The sequence below is a fragment of the Oenanthe melanoleuca genome, chromosome 2, assembly GCF_029582105.1.
Source record: "Oenanthe melanoleuca isolate GR-GAL-2019-014 chromosome 2, OMel1.0, whole genome shotgun sequence".
NCBI classification, from domain to species: domain Eukaryota; kingdom Metazoa; phylum Chordata; class Aves; order Passeriformes; family Muscicapidae; genus Oenanthe; species Oenanthe melanoleuca.
Window position 1 is genome coordinate 60838227 of NC_079335.1, and position 18734 is coordinate 60856960.

Genomic DNA, 18734 nt, shown 5'->3' on the forward strand with positions numbered 1-18734 from the left:
TTATTCCAAGTAATAAGGAATAGGTAAAGAGGAAATTATCTTAAGTTGCAATAGAGGTGGTTTAGATTGGATATTAGGAAAGAGTTTTTCACTGAAAGGATTATCAGGGGTCAGAAGAGGTTGAGTCATAGGAGGCATTCAAAATATGTGCAGATGAGGCACTTAGGGACATGGCTTAGTGGTGGACTTGGCAGTGCTGGGTTAATGGCTAGACTTGATAATCTTAAGTCTTTTCCAGCCTAAAGATCTACATCATCTAAAGATTTACATGATCTTATATCAACTCCTGTGGGTGTCCTGAGGAAACCTCACAGCATATGGCTGTTGAATCCAGGCAAAAAAGTGAGGCAGGCTTTAAAGGTTTTGCCACCTACATAAGTCATTACCAAATAATATTTAAGATATAACCACAATCAGGAAAAAAAAAAAAAAAAAAAAAAAAAAAGTCTTGCATTAGTGGACAACATCTTCCTTTAACAAACTTGAGGCCTTTTTCTGACTGAGGTCAGTAACTCTACAAAATAAACCCAGGGAATCACACGTGAAACCTGTCTGAACATACACCTGGAAAGGAGGAGTTAAAAAACTTGGCATATCTAAATTATTGTGCTTTTAGACATATATCTGTAGGAGTGCATGAGTCAACAATATATTTTATGAGTAATAACAAGCTTTCTGACATATTGTAGTGCATTAATATATAAATGACCTACTTTGAACTGCCCTCTCCTGCATTCAGTCTCCTGCTGAAACTCTCAAATAAATACATTTAAACAAGCCTAAATACATGTTCTTTCAGATCTCTCCAGGCTCCAGAAAAATCCACCTTATTATTTTTGACACTAATGTACTTCAGAAGCAGCCATCATGCTTTGAGCCACTTGGAATTACAGACATTTACCATATTCACACCAAACCGTAGCCACCAGAATCTCTGGCTGGTGCTCGTGTGGCAGAGACATCCTCCCCTTGGAACCCTTCAGACAGCAGCAATGCAGACAGCCTGCTCCTCCAAGGAATTCTAGGATTCCTTCACAGGCACATGGATTTGGAAGAGAATTCTAGAGAAACACAACTAGAAATTAAGGGCAACTAGAAATGAGGCCAATCTCTTGCTGATGTTGGACTGGAAGATAATTCTGACCAGGATGCCTCTGCTGGGGAAATGCAGCCCAAACCCAAGAGATCTGGGGAGAATTTGGGCTGCAGAAGTACCATTCTTTCTTCCAGGAATGAAAAAAATAGGAGATTATCTCTGTCAATCCAATTTAAATGGCAGTACAAAAAGATCTATATACAAAGACCTATTAGAGATGAGAAGAATGAAAAACAGAATAATACCTTCCATTTCCTTTTGGATGAAAACAGATTTTGTTCCTTCCAAATATACTATACAGTCTCCTTTCCAAATTTTGCCACCAACTGGGACAGCAGCTGAGTAAGAGCCAAAATGCATCTGAGGCACATGTAGCACTCAGATTTTGAACTTCTGCCTTTCCTCTCTTTCCAAGGAGAGGTAACTGTCTCACTAAGTGAACACTAAAAAACACCCTTGGAAATTTAGATGCTGTGACTATTGCTTTTCCATTATATTTACTGTGTTCTTGAGTTAATCTAACTATTTAGACTAAGAATTCAATACTTAGGCCATGAAAATCTTTCTCTTTGGGATTTTTTTTCAGGCCAGTACAAGTTTAGATCCACATTTTAACCCTGGTACTTTTAATGGCAATAACAGTGGATAAGTTTGCAGCACATTCACACAAACAAATGGTAAGGATAGGGAATTTTATGTTTGCTTGTCTTACTGTTACAGTTAAAAAAGCTTTATTTTTTACCAATTAATATTTGCTTTCATGTAATACATATAAAAGTCAGATGGGAATGATAACTGTACAATTAGTAACATTTTCAGTAGCAGAAATTATTAGTGTTGCTGAGTCAGGATGTATAGGAACTGGCTTGAATTTCTTATTCTTTAAAAGCAATATCCATGCACACAGATATTATCACCAGAACACAGGCCTTTGACAAGATTGAAATCTTGCAGTTCTCTATCTGCTGCTACATAGGCAAGTATTTCCTTGGGTCTGATGTGAAGTGCAATGCTCAAGTCTAATTTGGCATTTAGTTCCATTACAGGAAAAAATAAGGAGAAGCTAACCATGCAGCCTGTGCTAAATTCCACTGAAGTCAAGTACAAAGCATTTTACTGAAAGAGAAATGGAACTAAACATGTGTAACCTCTCTTTAGGATATAAACCTTTACAGAGCTGAACTCCATGAAGAAATGTTTATTAATGCTCAGGTTGCTTTTCATTCAAATGCAGCACATTCTTTAGTCTGACATGCAATTAAATATATTTACTTACACAGCAGAAAACTTTCACAGCCATTTCCTCATCAAACTGGCCAAGGATTATCCGAACGTCATTGCCCTGCAGATTGAATAAAATACGAGGCAGTTAAACACAGTCCAGCTTCCAGATGCCATTTTAATTGGCCATTCAGATCATGCAGGGAGTTAGCACAGATTACAGCTGCAGACAGAATTAATACAGAACTATTTCACCCTCTTTAAGTTCAAGAACTTGAAGTACCTCAAAATAAAAAAAAAAAAAAAAATAAATAAAAAAAATAAAAAAAAAAATAAAAAAAAGCTAGGGAGGAGAAAATGATTAGGCAGTAGCACTAATGAGAGTAAAACTGATACTACAGTCAAATATTAGTATTCAATAACACTAAAATATCAAATATTCTTTTGCTTCCTTGCAATATGTCTTCTATAATTTTGAATATTAGAACCAGTTGAAGACACAAACTTATCACTGTCTGCATAAAATAAAATAAAATGGTAAAATTAAGAAATGTGATTTGTGAGATCAAATGTCTTGATATTATGCCTGCTTGAGTAATTTTTATAGGTTTTACTCATACAACATCTTCTCTATAGTCACTATAATACACTGTCAACTCCCTCTTTGCTTCCTACCACCTCCACACATTGAAAAAAAATCACAGTTTAAAAACCTATGACTGAAGTCCTATTTTACTTTCATACTTAGAAACTTTTAAGAGAGTCTTCTGAAGTTCAGGAGTATAAGCAAGAAAACATTTCTCCATGAACAGGACTAACCTCTTCCTAACATAAAATAATACTTCTAATATCCACAAAACACACTTATATGACTTCACATTACCTCTTCTTTCACACAAAGGCAGAGCTCTCTGCAAAAGCTTGAGCAAATCAAATTTTTCATTTATTTCATTTATTTATTTATAAGACCTGTTTAGAATTACTAATAGCTCTTTCCCTTTCCAAGGAAAAAACAAACATATGATTCGGTATGATTTTCAGTGGCAAAAAACATTTAAGTTTTAATTAAGTCAATTTGTCAAAGATTTCTAATTCAGATAATTTCACTGTTTATTTCCTGTTCAGCAGAAAATATTATGATGGACAGTGCAGTAAGATATTAGAATGCTTCTGCAATTAAATGCATGACAACAGTATCACTCTTAGCATTGTTTAAAGCAGAAATAATGTAATGTGCTTTGCTCATTCTGAATCTGTGCATTTTCAGTAAGCCTACTTCTCTTAATTTTTTATATTTAGCCACAGACTGATAAAGTAATGTAGAACTTTTTCAAGTGGATTATATTCTTTATAAACAAATCTAACAAGGTTACATGGAACTAAACAAATAAATTACACAAATCACAGCAATAGTATTGCAGTTTTTGTAAGGACAATAAATAGATTTAGGAATTATGCACAAAAAACCTCACCATATCTACTATTTCTTTTTTTCACATTTGAAAAAAATTGGTTATTCTTGGAACCTCAGCTCTGAGTCACTTGACTGTTCTGACCATAAAAATGCAGACTTAATATTTGATAAAAAGAGTAGCAGAGTTTGATTAAAAAATAAGTGGCACAGCATCTAATAATTAAACTTAAATAAAATAAATTCCTTTCCATTTCATATCATAATGAGAACAAATTAAACAAACAAACAAACAAACAAACAAAATATGTGAACTGTGTGGCTTCCTAAATAATAATCCCAGAGTGCACACACAGCAATGCTGCCTGCTGGCTGTGTGACAACATTCAGACTGAAGTCATAGAGTCTGGTGTGTGGTTTCACACCTTGAGACATTGCTTCCACCTGATTATCACATAATTTAGTATGCACCCATGTAACCAAGGAGTCCTGTGTCAGAACACATGTAATTTAGGAGCTAATTTAGGAAAGTCTATACAGCAGCTCTTCCTCTTCCATGCATAACAGTCTTCCTCTGTACAGTGACACAGTCTGCAGCCAGCCTCTCTCTTCTGAACTCCACTTTCTGCATACCCTTCCACATTTCCCCCAGATTTGTTCTTCAAGAATTGCATTCAAGTTTGCAAATAAGCCTGGATCCATTGGATGCCAGGCTTGGGTCTCCTGGTTCCATCCCGTATAAGAGACACTGAAGCTTCAAATTCATGCAGCTGCACATAGCTCAAGTACTTTGCAGAGGTTTTACCCATGTCAGAGCTGGGTTCATGTCAGTGCTCTGGGTCAAGTCCACATTACAGACTCATGCAAAGAGATGCACCAGATTCTTGCTGGGCATAACTTTTTCCCCCTTCATTCACACCATTAACCAGCATGATTTCCTTGCAAGGATCTACTGCTCCTTTACACAAACCCTTGCAGAATGATGCAAGTTAACACAGTGGAGCTTCCTCATAGAGATTAAAGAAATCACCCACTGGATCCCACCATGTGTCAAATCTCTTTTTCAGAGAGCTGTAAATTGCTTGCATGGAGCTAAAACATATTTGACAGAAGAAGCTTTAATTCATGGAACAAGGCAGGTGATCTACAAGATGATTAAAAACATCCCAGGGGGAAGGCAACTCCCAAAACTGCACTTACATAAAAAGACCAATGTTTAGACTGTTTGCCAGATGGTGAGCTGTCATATTTACTCTTCCCAGAGACTACAGTAGCAATATCAGCATTTAAGCTTTGCCCCTCAGTAAGAAATACATATGTTCCCATATGGACTGAAGTTCAAACAAGAAAATGAAGAACAGTTACATTTCATTTACCCACAGTTGTGGCAAACCCTGCATAAAAACATGTTTTATAAATTAAGACTATAGCACAGCCTCAAAAAATAATTACTTTTTTTCTCACTTCTTTCTTTTGCATAGGTGAGGATATTTTTTGGCTACTAAATATAAAATGGCTTTGGAAGCACCAGGAGCTGAGTAATATAAGCCCTGAAGAGAGTGAGGATCAACACATCTGAGATGCTCTACTGAGGGAGGAAGAACAACTTGTCTCCTTCCCTGCCATTTCTAACAGCCTCAGACACGAGACACTCTTTAGCCTTTTCAGAGTTTTTGAGTGATGCATATTATGCTGGAATAGGCAGCTATTTTTTTTTCAGCCTTCAGAGCTTCCCTTCTTTGATCAGATTTTAATCTGCCTCATTTCTAATGAATAACACCACAATGTTGTATTATATAGCTTTCCAGAGAAGGATTGCTACAATATCTCATCTGCCAGGAAAAGTCAATGCCTTGGCAGGCTCTTTATGAGACACCAAAATTGAATAGCTCAGATACTCTGTCTTATTCTCCACCATGTATCTGACAGTCAAGAGGCTATCAATAAATCTACAAAAATCTGGGTGACTTTGACAGCAGAGGTAGCCACATATTCTGCCTTCTAAATGCTTGGATGTCCACTTGAAGAACTACAGATAAGCCTCTGACCTTAGCTATGGAATTGCTGATGGTGAAGGTGAACTAGAGGACATCAACTCCCACCATCATAACATGGTGGCAATTCTTTTTGTGGAAATAATAAAGCACATTTAGTTTATGATGCTTAAGAACCTTTTCAGCTTCAGTAGTGGCCTAGTCTTACACAGGTCAATATTCTTGCTTTAATTTTATTTTTTTTAACATCATTTAGGTTTTTTTGTAACCTGTTTTCTGGATTGTGGCTTTGATTGTGTGTCATATTTAATTGATGCCAGAAACAAGTTGAACTTCGCTATTTAAAAGTGTTTTCTCCTGCTGTTCAATCATATTTTTCATGTTCCTGTGCAGTTTAAGAGTCATATCTCTTGTGTCTAGTTTATTGCTGGTTGCACTGCATGGTAATGCTAAAATATAGTTTTAATTTTATGAGATGGCAGATGTCTAATAAGTCAGTATAATAAGAGAAGAATGGGAAGTTATTCTCTTACCAAATTTGTTTTTCTTTCTTTTTTGCATATGATTCATTTGAAATCATGCAGATGATGTTAGCAAATAATTCAATTTAAAATGTGTAATGGAGCTAATGGAAAGAGCCTCAACATTCTTTCTACACAATAATTTACCTTAAAAGGGTTCTAGTTCCAAACCTCAAGAGTTTTCACATGTATGTGACTATGATTGGGGCTTTAAGTGCAAACATTAAGCCAGAAACAACTTCCTTTATTTAGTATCACTATTGGGAACTATTAAAAATATTTACTATACACATAGACCTACAATAACTTAAGAAGGACTAAGCCCTCAAAGGGCCATTTTTTATATTATTATGCAATGGAATGTAGTAATACATCATTCTAACACAAATTTTGTTTCCTTATTCCTCTTCATAAGAAAAAAAATTACAATCACCACTTTATCTTTTTCACCAAACAGCAGCACATACCTTAAGCTTCTTCACACTTGTGCAGGGATCATTGGAAAAACTCTCAGTATCTGAAATCTCGATGTCTTCGCCATAAAGGACGCCAGTCAGATCATTCCTCACCTGTCACAAGATGAGAAAAAGGCAGACTGTGAACCAAGGGCCAGTGAGAAGGAAGCAGATGGGCTGCATTTATATCTGTAATGACAGGCAATGATCTTGACAATGATGTATGCACCCACACAGTTTTTTCCATTTCACCCAAGATGTGATCAAAGTGTTATTCCTCTACGACCACCATCTGCTATCAATGGCTGTACCACATAAAGGAATTTACTACATGTGGCAAAAAAAAAATTAAAAAAAAAAACCCCTGTTTTTCACACATAGCCCCACAAACTGGGCTCCCATTCATAGGGATGGACAATTCTGTATTTCCGGGGCTGTAGGGACCAAAAACTGTTGTATCCAAAGTGGTTTATGAGACAGTATCAAGGGAAAAGACTCATCAAGGAAACTCATACACATTCTCAAATACTTATTTCAGCTGGTCCCAACATGAATCAGCAGAGCTTAGCTTACATCACTTAGGGACTGATAAAGCCTAATAAACCCCTCTCTCAGACCACTCATCACACCATGGGGCAGCAAGAGGTATAGTTGGCTTGAAGCTGGCACATGCAGGTACTAGCAGATTTTTTTCACCTGTTTAATAGTGGCAAGACTGTCCTCTTTGAGCTGCCCAATAGCACAAAGAAGCCAGATAACATACAAAGCAATCTGGCTTTCTGATTTAGGGGTTTTTCCCATATAACTACTTCAAGGTTTTCTGTCTTAATCACTTCTGGTTTTTCTCCAGCCACATAACTGCAAAGCCAGTTTCACATTACTATTCCTAATAGATAAGCAAAAATAATTTTAGTCTGCAACATGATTACAGACTGAAATGAAGAGAGTGGCACACCAATTTTAAGTTAATATAATTATGATCACATCAATTGCAGTGACTGTCTATTTAATTTGTTTGTAATAATAGAAATAGGAGAAGCAAATCCGTGTAAAACAGGTATCCCACATGCAAACACAGAAAAGAGAGGATGGAAGATAGGTGATATTAAACAGGAGAATTAAGAAGCCTGTGTGTCATATGCAGATACTTCCTGATGACCCTCTCCATGGGTCATTTCCTGACAATCATCACTACACCAGCTGCCTTAATTACTTTTTTCATGGCCTCTAGTCATCTTATCCCCTTTAGTCATGCTTTAAAATTACTAAGACACATTTTTTACTTTATAACCTTTTACAATTATTAGAAAAAATGGACATGTAAGTAATTTTTTATTAAAAATTGTTTTATCTAAGAGAAGCAAGTCAGAATGATCAGACTGCCAAGATCTGTGTTGCATCCTTTATCCTTCTGTGAGTTCTTTAAACTCATTCTGTGAAAACATGTTCACAAAAAGTGATCAGTAGTGACTTCTTTTTCTGCTTCTATATTAGTAAAACTGAATTATTGTTATTTTGGCTCCAGTGATGCCATTAACTGCTCCTTGCTACAGAGGTCTTTCTCAATATAAAGAAAAACTGAGTTTTTTTTTAAAACAAACCATCAGTGATAACACAAGAAAACAAATCTCTCTCGATCATAGTTTAGCCAATGTCCAAAATCCTTCTTCCTAGTGCAAGAGAACACTAGAACTATCATTTGCTACTGACAAAAAGTAGCATTTTTCTTACTTAGCATCGATGTACTTTCCAAGGAATACAACTTGTCATTTGCTTCTACCCAATAATGTCCTACATTCTTCTGTATGACAAGAATTTTTTAGTTTCAGATTTGCTTTTCTTATATTTTCTGAACAATTCTAGTTGGTCTTTAAATCAAAGAAAAGCTAGATTAACATTACTCAGCTAAACTGAGCAGAAAACAGCTGATTTACCAAATACTGTCTAGTCAAATTAGACCATTATTAACAAAAGAACAATGACAAAAAACACACATTAAATAGTATTAATACTTATGGATAGGCTTCAGTGGTGGGCACAAGGCTGATGATTATAAAAATTATACCTCAGTCTACTGACTTGTTGGGATTCCATCCCTTTAGAACTTTGCACTTGAGGAATTAAATTGTGTATGTTTGAGGCTTGTTCTGAGCAGTGCTTACTTAAATTCAGCCACTGAGAAATTCTCTGACATCTCCCCTGGCTCGTCTGCTAGAAGCAAAGTATCTGTGGCTTTCAGAGCTCCTATACTTTACATTTATCTACTGAATAATCTCCCAAAAGACACACCTTACTAGATTTTGTGCCAAAGAAGTTGAAAACCTTTTCCTTTTACTGCTGCAAGCAGATATTTGCTGTTTTCCAGATGCATCTGTTGTGGAGATTTTGCCAAAAGAAAGGTGATTTTTTCCCATTATCCCAACAAGATATTAGCAGTTTTGTAAGAATTTACAAGATTTTTCTAAAAGATGATGTTTCCCTTTAATGCTCTGACCTATGTCTGACATGTCATCTTGTGTCCCTGGTCTGGGAGCATTTTTACTATATTTTCCAGTTTTTACTTCCTATTTCAATACATTTTTCTGCCACAAACCCCAGGTTTTTTTCTTCCTTTATAAGTACTCTATATATGTAATGGAAGGGAAACTTGTGGTTCTTCACTTCTTTCAGATGACCTTAAGTATAGAATCCTCTGGTTTGTTTTTAGGTCCAAAGTCAGTCATCTCCACTTCTAGAGCTGCCAATCCTGACACACACAATCCTATTTTGGATGAAATTTGTGAAGCTGGGAGTACAAGATGCTGAGTGTTTTGTTTCAGCAGATGCTCACAGTCCTGGGGAGTGTATCACCAGCAGTTTTAGTGCAAGCAGTTTTAGAGCTCAGCAGCAACTGCTTCATTCCACCAGCTCCAAGTAAAGAGAACTGTAAACTTCTGTGTTTCTGGTTTTTGTTGTGCAAATGGGATAATTTCAACTTTCAGAAACTGCTGCAGAAAGTGGTAGCAAATCTGCATAAAGTTTTTATGGGGATCCACTGTTGCTAAGGAAATTTTGCATTGACTATAAAACAGAAGCAGTGTAATTCCACTTAGCAATCTAATGGAGGCTGTAGCTCTATGTCTGTTTATATCAACTTTATGAACTTTAAAGACAGCAATATTTCATTTTGCCAAAACAGGAAGTACCAGCCCTGATCATCAATAAACCTGAAAATTTTCAAAAACCAATGAAAGACACTTTTGCACTGTTCTGCCTACAAAACTAGATGAAACCAGTATTTCACCATACTAGATGTGAACTACAAAACATACTACATGTCAACTACAAAAATTACTGGGGTGCAAATTTGCTTACTCAGGAGCAATTTCCAAAAAATGAGGGGTTTGTAAGGGATGCTTTTGCAGGAAGAAAAGGATGGCCCTTTTGCTCTAAGCGTAAGAGAAGATGGGATGCAAGATAACTGGTTTTTCTCTCTCATTCTGCCACAGCTGCTCTTTGATTCAACTCCTATGACTGAGATAAAGGTTTTAAAGTTTGCTACCAAGTCGGGCTGTACATTTTTTTTTTAAGTGGATGGCAGCAGTACTTGCCTACCTCATAGCTCTTGTATCAAATTTATTGATGTTTGAGAGGTGAACAACAAAGTCCCTCACCCTGCACCTGTGAAAGAAGAAATACAGGGATTTTGAGGAATAAAGAACTGTGAAGGAAGAACTTTTAATTTCTTTAATCTCTAGCAAATTGAGAGAGTAGATAGAATAAATAAGCGGGTTGTAAATAATGGTGAGTCTAGAGGAGATAAAATTGCAACACACTTGTGGCCTGTACCAGAAAGAATGAATGTGGCTTTAAGGAAAAGAAGAAAATGTTGGGGAGCAGCATGGTCTAGCTCCCTAAGGAAGAGGGATGCAAGAGCAATGGCACAGCTCCCAGGGGACCCCATCAGCAGCAACCCAGCAAGGGGAGCAGCACAGGCTTGGAGAGAACAGCCAGGATGTGACACCTCCACACAAGTTCATGGCAATAAGGCAGGCCCAGTGTAAAGCTGGGAAGTCAATCCTCAAGTGTGGAACAGGATCAAGTTTGGTAAAGAATAGCCAGGGTCAGACAGAACCCATGGCTGCATGGCCTACAGGGTCCCTGCCAGGCACAGCTGTGATGGAGAGAAGGAGAAACCAGCACCCACAGCATCACGAGGGCATGGACTGATGGCCCTGAGCTGAGCTGAAATGGGGTCAGGGACAGGGAAAGGATGGGGTGGGACATGGGGTTACAGCCCTGGGGGCTACACAGGGGCAGAAAGGGCTTTTGGTGCTCTCAGAGCCCAGACACTAAATTCTGGTTGTTTTTTACTTCCTACATGAACTCTGTGTGATGATACAATATATAAATGACCCTGTCCCTCACAAGGATACAAAAGTTGCACATATAGTGATTTTATTTTAGGAGAGATGAGATTGCTCACTTCAGTGAGATTATTACTGCAAGCACCTTATGACCTTTAGTAAATAGTTAGCATCCATTTGACCACAGTATTTCATTTTTTTTGCAAGCCAATTCTATCTGTTTTTCCCAAGAAAAGTAGTAAAGAAAGGTGATGAACTGTCAATCTAGTGATGACAGTTTGGATTTAGGGGTCTCCACTGACCAATATTTCAAACTAGGTTTCAAATGATACGTTTAAAGGCACAGTTCACACAGTTAATCCTAATGCTGCCAGTTACAAAACGAATTTAATAATTTTTAGATTAATCATACTACTTTGCTTTTAACAGATATTTCTGATGACCTTTTGGTTCACTAAAGCTGCATGTAAGTACAGCGAGCTAAATCCTTGTCGTTCAGGCAGTCTAATCCCACCAGATGTTGATCATAAGAGATGCCTAACAAATGAGAACTGGTCAGACCAGATGGATTACACAGTCAGATATTTTACTAAGACTTCCTGTAGTCTGGAATATACAGTGCAATTTAAAATGTTACACTGTAGGGGTTTCAGTACAGACATATGTGCACAAAAGAAATGTTTGAATGATAAGAAAAAATTTCCTCATTACATGGACAAAATGTAAATTGTGAGTAATTGCATAGGACAGATTACAATTTTTGGGATTAGTAAAGATAGAGGTCTCACCATATACGATGTGTTACAAGCAAACATAATTTTCCCTATTTCCATTCCAATGGAACACATTAGTCACATATAGAGGCTTAGAAGCATTAAGTGAAAACTTACATCCAAGAAATGCAAACTTGAGAGATACATTTTCATCAACACACACATCATTTGGGACTACAAAAATGGAACAGGTGGTAGAACCGTATTTGAAGCAGAGAGACAATGCAAAAATAAAAGATGAAGCACATGAAGTATTTATAAAATATTTATAAAATATAAAATACATGAAGATGAAGTATTTATAAAATAAAATACACCAAGAGGTAACAGTAAAATATTATTTTGGCTAGTAGGAAAGAGTTTCATTTAGAGGAAAACTAAAAAAAAAAAAAAAAAAAAAAAAATTATTTATTGTGTAAAGGAGAAATTAAATCAGAATTGCATTGGATTTCCTTCTCTGTACAAAAGAAATCAGATATTTTTAAAAGTACCAAGTTTATGGTTTTCATTGTGACAGGAAGAGAAGAAGAAACACTGGAATACTGGATTTTTACTTTAAACTGCCACAGTATAGACTTTCATAAAAAAATATTCCTTTTTTCATTGAAGCAGGATAATAGTAGCTGGGTCTAACCTGAAAACTAATGAAATCAATGTTAGTCTCATCCACAAGAAAGAACCATGTGTTTCAGACTGAATCATTCAGACAAGAGTAATATTAACACTGCTAATGATATTTTTGTTGTATTTGTATTATAACCACATATTCCAGTAAAAAATGTTAATTATCCTCCTTTCTGCCTGGAATGGCAGTATGGTGAATATGGTTTCACATAAAACCTACATATGTGTGACTATCAAACAGATCACACCTACTTAAAAATAAACCTCTATGAAATCACTTACAAAATGCTCTAATTTCCTCTCAAATTCTCTAAAGGAAGAAAGGAATTCCTTTACCTTTCTTGTGTATTTTGATCACAGAAGTTAAATATAATCAGGAAATCTGATGTTAAACCTATCAGTTGTGTGCAAAAATAATTGATAGGCATGTAGGGCTCTTGTGGTATGGGAGAAGTTAATTAGGGGGCTTTAGGCTTACCTACAAACAGCCCAAGTTAGAAGGTGATTTCTCTCCAACAGAGATGAAATAAATTCATCTTTTCAAGAGAGGATCAGTTGCTATGAGGTATTTGAAGAAACCAGCATATGACAGTGAAATAAAAATTTAGTTAGGAAAGAACCCCAGGGATGTATGCTATAGCAATGTATCAAAAGGTTAAAATCCACCTAATCCACAGGCATGTTAAGAACATGCACATAATGTTCAGCAGGACTTTGAGCAGTCTGAAAAAACAAACTCTCGTCACTAAGACCAGACACTAAGAAAAGTTAAAACACAACTCAGTTGCACAGCAGAGAGAGGAAAGGCATGGTATATTCCTTACAAGAAAAAATTACATAATGCATTGCCAAAGGAAAGGAGCTCCAAGATAGCAGGCAAGGAATGAAAGTAATGATATATTCTATATAAAATAACATCAGCTCACATGAGGGGTTAAGGAGCACTGATGAAAAAAACTGAAAAAGAAAATACAACAAAATATACTCCTGATTCCTTCACTGTGAGATACCATCTACAAAACTGAGGATAATGTGATTTCTGATGGCTTCCAGGGAAACAGGACAGCCATCCTTCTACAAGTTTATCAGACGTGACTTGTAGAGAAAGCAGAACAAAATTAAAGGGTCTGGAGGTTGCAATATTATACAACAGCAATTTTCATGTCAGGTATTATGACAGTAAATAGGGGCCATATTGTGAATAGATCATTTAATAATTTACAAGCTGATGCCAGAAGTGCAAGTAAATAAGTGAGAATTTAGAAATGCTTGTTTATTACAGCAAGGGAATGCAATAGGATTACTGAAGTTGGTGCAAGCATTCAAGTAACTGGGTGTGCTGAAATACTCAATATTTTATCTCAGAGGGAATGTGGAGGCAGACAAGTGCTCTCTATTATTATGTGCAAAGCACAATCAGAACATCAAATGAAAAATATAAAATACACCTGCATCTTTCCCTGGGAAATTAAATTTCACAGGGTTTAAATGTGAGTTTAGAGAAAAAGATACTTAAATAATTTTTTTTTAAAAAATTAAAATAACTTAAAACTCCCTAGAATACATAATAAGGCTGCTTTACATTGGTGGATTTAGTCTAGCCTAGGAAATAAGAATAGAACAAGAGGAAAAGTCTTGTGGTACTACAGAAATAAAGAATAAATCACAGCTTAGAAAAAGACAATTAATTTCTTTTGAAGAACACACTATACCACCACCCTCAAGCCCACTTCTGTAGTTGTCTACATGTAGCAAAGACTGCTCAACTACTGAACCAAAAACTAGGGACTCAAGATCTGACTATATTATTAGAGGTGGGCAATATATAGTAGTTAATAATTCTCACATACACAGACATATCAAACACATTTATTACACTCAGGAAGAGCCTATTTACTGAAATATTTCTGAACAGAATTTGTTGAGAGGGATAATTCAAACAAAAATGAATGATGATTAAATATTGCTTGAGAAAATGTTATCAGTGCTAAAAGAGCTTTGATTTATAATTACATAAGGAAGCACCTTTATGTAAAATATCCTCCTTGAGCAGGCAGAATGAAAGCAACCTACCATCTATACATTTGAAGTGTCTTAATCCATGATGGATAAAATATTTTTTTATTCCAACACTAACTAGGGAAGGGTGTTACACGTATATTGCCAAAGTCAAATAAATGAGCATTTCTAAGGAATGAGTGAGATGAATTGCACCCTGGAAGAGCCTCTCTCCTTTCTCCATCAGCTATAAATGGAGCTCAGAGGACTCTCAGATACAGACAAAATCCAGCTAAATTCCAGGTCTCAAAATCTAACCCTGTCTCCAAATGGTGTTCCAGTAGCAAAAAAGCCCCAAAGATCCCTTATTTTAATAAAAGGTTCTCAGGGCAAGGTCAGAGGAGTGAGCTGCCTTCCTGCATCCCTTCTCCATCTGTCCACCCCATGGCCAAGGGAGAAGACACAGGGTCTTATTCTACTTCTTTTTTGGTAGAGAAGGTTTGTCTAAACCATGGGTTTGTGAAAAACTTTTTTGTGTATTAGAATTTTTTCCTTTCAGAAAACCTGGACCAAATCTGAAGTTTTGTCATGCACTCACAGTTGCTGTAGCAAAGCTACAGGTCCTCACTAATGATTTAATTGCAGCAGACTCAGGGGGCTATGCCAACACTCTGAAAACTCTGCATCCAGGAGTAAGTCTTGTTATCAACTGAAAACTATGAATACAAGCCTCAGTGGGGAACTAAAAAAGGAAGAAACATTTACCTAATATAAAAATTGGATGACATTTTGATGAAAGGGAGATTACAGAACCTGTGAGGATAGAGATCACAAGGAATTATTACATTATTTCAGAAGTCCTCCAAAATAGCAATTCATATTCCTCAGACTTCCTAAATGTGGAAAGGTCAGCAACATCAAGCTCAGATTTAATTCTGTTCTGTGTCAGAACTATGGGAATACTTGCCCTACTGGCAACACACTGGGGTATTTGGGCTTTAGGCTTTTTAGGAGTACCGGGATATGTTTGTTTAAAATTTGTGAACAGTCTAATAAAGCTTTTCATTAACTTATTTTCCACTGCTCCAAGCATCTTTGTTTAGATCAACTCTGTAAAAAAACACTGCCGTTTAAATATCCTGAGTCTCCATTTCTTCTTCTAAATGAAAAGCAGAAAAAAGATACCATTTCAGGGATCCAAGGTCATCAAATTACAATGATAATTCTATGTTAAATACAAGAAAATTTTACCATGTGAACCATTCTTCAGCCCCATGTTCCTTCTTTCTGGAAAAATACATAAGAACTTACCTTCTATCTCTTCTGACTGAGAGAGGTTCTGCTACATTAGAGGACTAAATTGGATACTAACTGGAGTGATATTACTTGGCAGAGACAAGCAGTGAAGAGATTTAAAAAATAAATATTCCTCTTTCTCTCCACTGTGTTCCATTTACATTCAAAGGACTTTTCTGACTTGCACATGTATATTAAATGAGCCATCGTTTTTTGTTTCCTTAAGACTGAAATTCTGTAGCATATTGTACTAAGGACTGTAACCTCAATCCATTTGGAAACTAAAGTCAGAAGATAAAATGAAGAAACACGAGACTAAAGTACTATTGCACTCCTTAGTTTTATGTATTGAAATTTCATACTGCTGTTTTGTTTTCAAAAATAACTTTTTAGAGCCTTCGAAGTGGAAACAATTGCTCAGTTAATATTTTTTTTGCTGTCTCAGATGGTCACTAAAATCATTCCTGTGGTCACTGGGATTATTATCTGAGGAAACAATGAGTTTACAAACTCAAATGGCCACCTTCTGCACATGCAAGTACTGCTGATCTGATTGCTCTGTCAAAATGCTTCAGCATTGGCTCTCTGTGAAGACACCATATTAGCTTCATTCATAATTTACATTTAATTATAATGCAGAATACCAACATAGTTTCACAAATATTTGTGAAGCACAATTTTTAATTTTTTTTTTTTTTTTTAATTCTCTCTGTGGAATGCAGAAAATCATCAGCAATCAAATCCAAAGGAGGATTGTGAATCTGGCTATAATAGTTGGCATCCAGAGTCTGCACTCACCCACCTGTACTGGAAAACTGAGGAGTTATGAAACCTTGGACAACTAAGATACTGTCAATGTATCAGGAAAATCTTTTCTCCCTACTTTCAAGGTCACAAGCCACAAGAAGGCTAAAATTCACAATCTTAGTTATGGCAGTCTTCACAATGGGAACAACATCCTTCCCTTTGGATCTCCTTGAAGTACTCCATATTTCAAAAAAATAGACATACTGTCTCACAGGCTAGCTGAAAGGGGGAAAAGATCATCCCCCAATACCAACCATGCTTTAATTTACAGAAAGGACTTTTGCAAGAAGGTTCAAATGGCCAAAGACAACCAGTATTTTTTTTTTTTTGTTTGGGAAACCCATTATTCAGTGCAACAAACCTCTGACAAAGTGATTGCATGCTACACCTGTAGGAGGAAGAGGCAGTCTTGCAGGAGCTGTATGGTGGCTACAGTCTTAATTGTTGTTAATTGTTGTAGGAAACTTTGCTTGAGTCTACCCATCAGGAAATGCTTCCTAAAAAAAATGTCTTGAATTTACTGCTCTGTTTCCAAACAAAACAACCACAAAAAAACCAAACCAAACAAACAAACAAACAAACAAACAATTTAAAAAAAGGGGTGATCCTGGAAAATGTCAGAAATGCATATAGAGTGGATCACACTCAAAATTAACCGTATCTAAAATTTAGTTGCATTTAGATTACCCATGAGCTCAGGAACAAAGGATAAACCTAAAAAAAAGCTTGAAAATTCAAATAAAAGACAAGGCATACCATTTCAACAACTTAAATGTATTTTGAAAAGCTGCCCTGTGCTTGGCACAAGAGCCAACAGTGATTTCTAGGAAGCTCACAGAGTTGACCCTGTCTCTTATATGCAGCAGTTGAAGTTCAAGGCTGCTTCAGGAGTGTGACAGAATGCTGCTAAAAGTCTGCAACAGAAAAAATAATGGATGTTTAAATGATGATCTCTGGCATAAGGGAAGCTACACAGTTTATATCACCTGGGGAGAAGAAAGTTACAGACTAAACTACTGCTTCACCTTTATTCTCTCTGCCCCCCACCTCTTTCCCCTAAAAACTGTCATTTTTTACATAATTTTTTTTCCCAAAATCATCATGAGAGACATGACTGTCCTCTGCTAAAGGCTTTGGAGAGTAACCACCTCTGTTAAAAAAAACCAAAAAAGTTAAAAGTTGATAGAATTCATAATTACATTCTTCTTCGGAAAGCAAAAATTTAGATAAACAAGGTAGTTAACAGCTCAGTTAACCCATTCCAGTTAATGTAATCAATTTGCATGTGCTAAGTGAATTAAATTCACTTTTTATCAAAGTTAAAGTCAGGTAAAGCAAGAAAAAGTACTGTTGCTACTAGAGTTTTCATCCTATTTTCTAGGACTACAAGGAGATTAAACTTTGTTTTGGAATTTGGGGATTATCCCTTGGTTCTCCAAGATTAAAGAAAATACAGTAACTATATCAATATCTTTTTTAATCATGAAGAAAACCTTGCAGCAACATTTCCTGCAATGGCTTATGACTGTTATTTCACACTTTATTTACTGCAGAATCCTCAGAAGGACACCATATGGTGGTGATAATTTACTGTACTTGAGTGTCTCAGTTTGATTCACATACTTCCTCCACTGAGATTTCAATTGTTGGCTGAAGCTGTACTGCAGTTACCTGTGAAAAGTCTTTCTAGAAAAGTGATTTTTCTCTGGCTCTTGTACATATCTTTTTGAACCCTTTAATGCCTTTGTTAATTGCTCTTTCTCTTCTTTGACAGACTTTTATGTTCTGAGATTCCTTCCTTGCGGTGTCTTTTCCTGAAACTGCTTAAATCAAAATAATTTCATGTATATCTCATATCAAGTCCTCTCTAAATAAGTTCTGCACATTATTTTCTATTATTCCCAATGGGATTCTGAACAGGCCTCATGCTGCATCTTGGCAGATTGTCTCAAGCAGCTTTTTGAGGGTTGCACTCATTCTTTCAGTGATGTAGTTTAAAAAAAAAAAACAACATGGTGGCATCTTTAAATTTCATTGGCTTCACATTCTCTTTTCCCACAGAATCCTCCAGAATGACATTAATGCAAGCTTTTTGATTTAAGAAAGGAATGCCAATTTTATCCACGACTAGAAAATCATATAAAAATGTATGCAGTCTATCAGTACTGTCTGACAGGAAGTCCTTAATTCAG

General features: G+C 36.2%; 1 protein-coding gene across 1 annotated transcript in view; it reads right to left on the reverse strand.

Annotated features, from left to right (window-relative positions):
• GABBR2 (gamma-aminobutyric acid type B receptor subunit 2) overlaps positions 1–18734 on the reverse strand; it is a 447388-nt gene that overhangs the window by 230260 nt on the left and 198394 nt on the right. The window contains exons 4-5 of the mRNA XM_056485688.1: positions 6711–6812; positions 2373–2438 (exon numbers count right to left, since the gene is read on the reverse strand). Of these exons, the coding sequence (XP_056341663.1) occupies positions 2373–2438; positions 6711–6812 (168 nt within the window). The remainder of the gene's footprint in view (positions 1–2372; positions 2439–6710; positions 6813–18734) is intronic.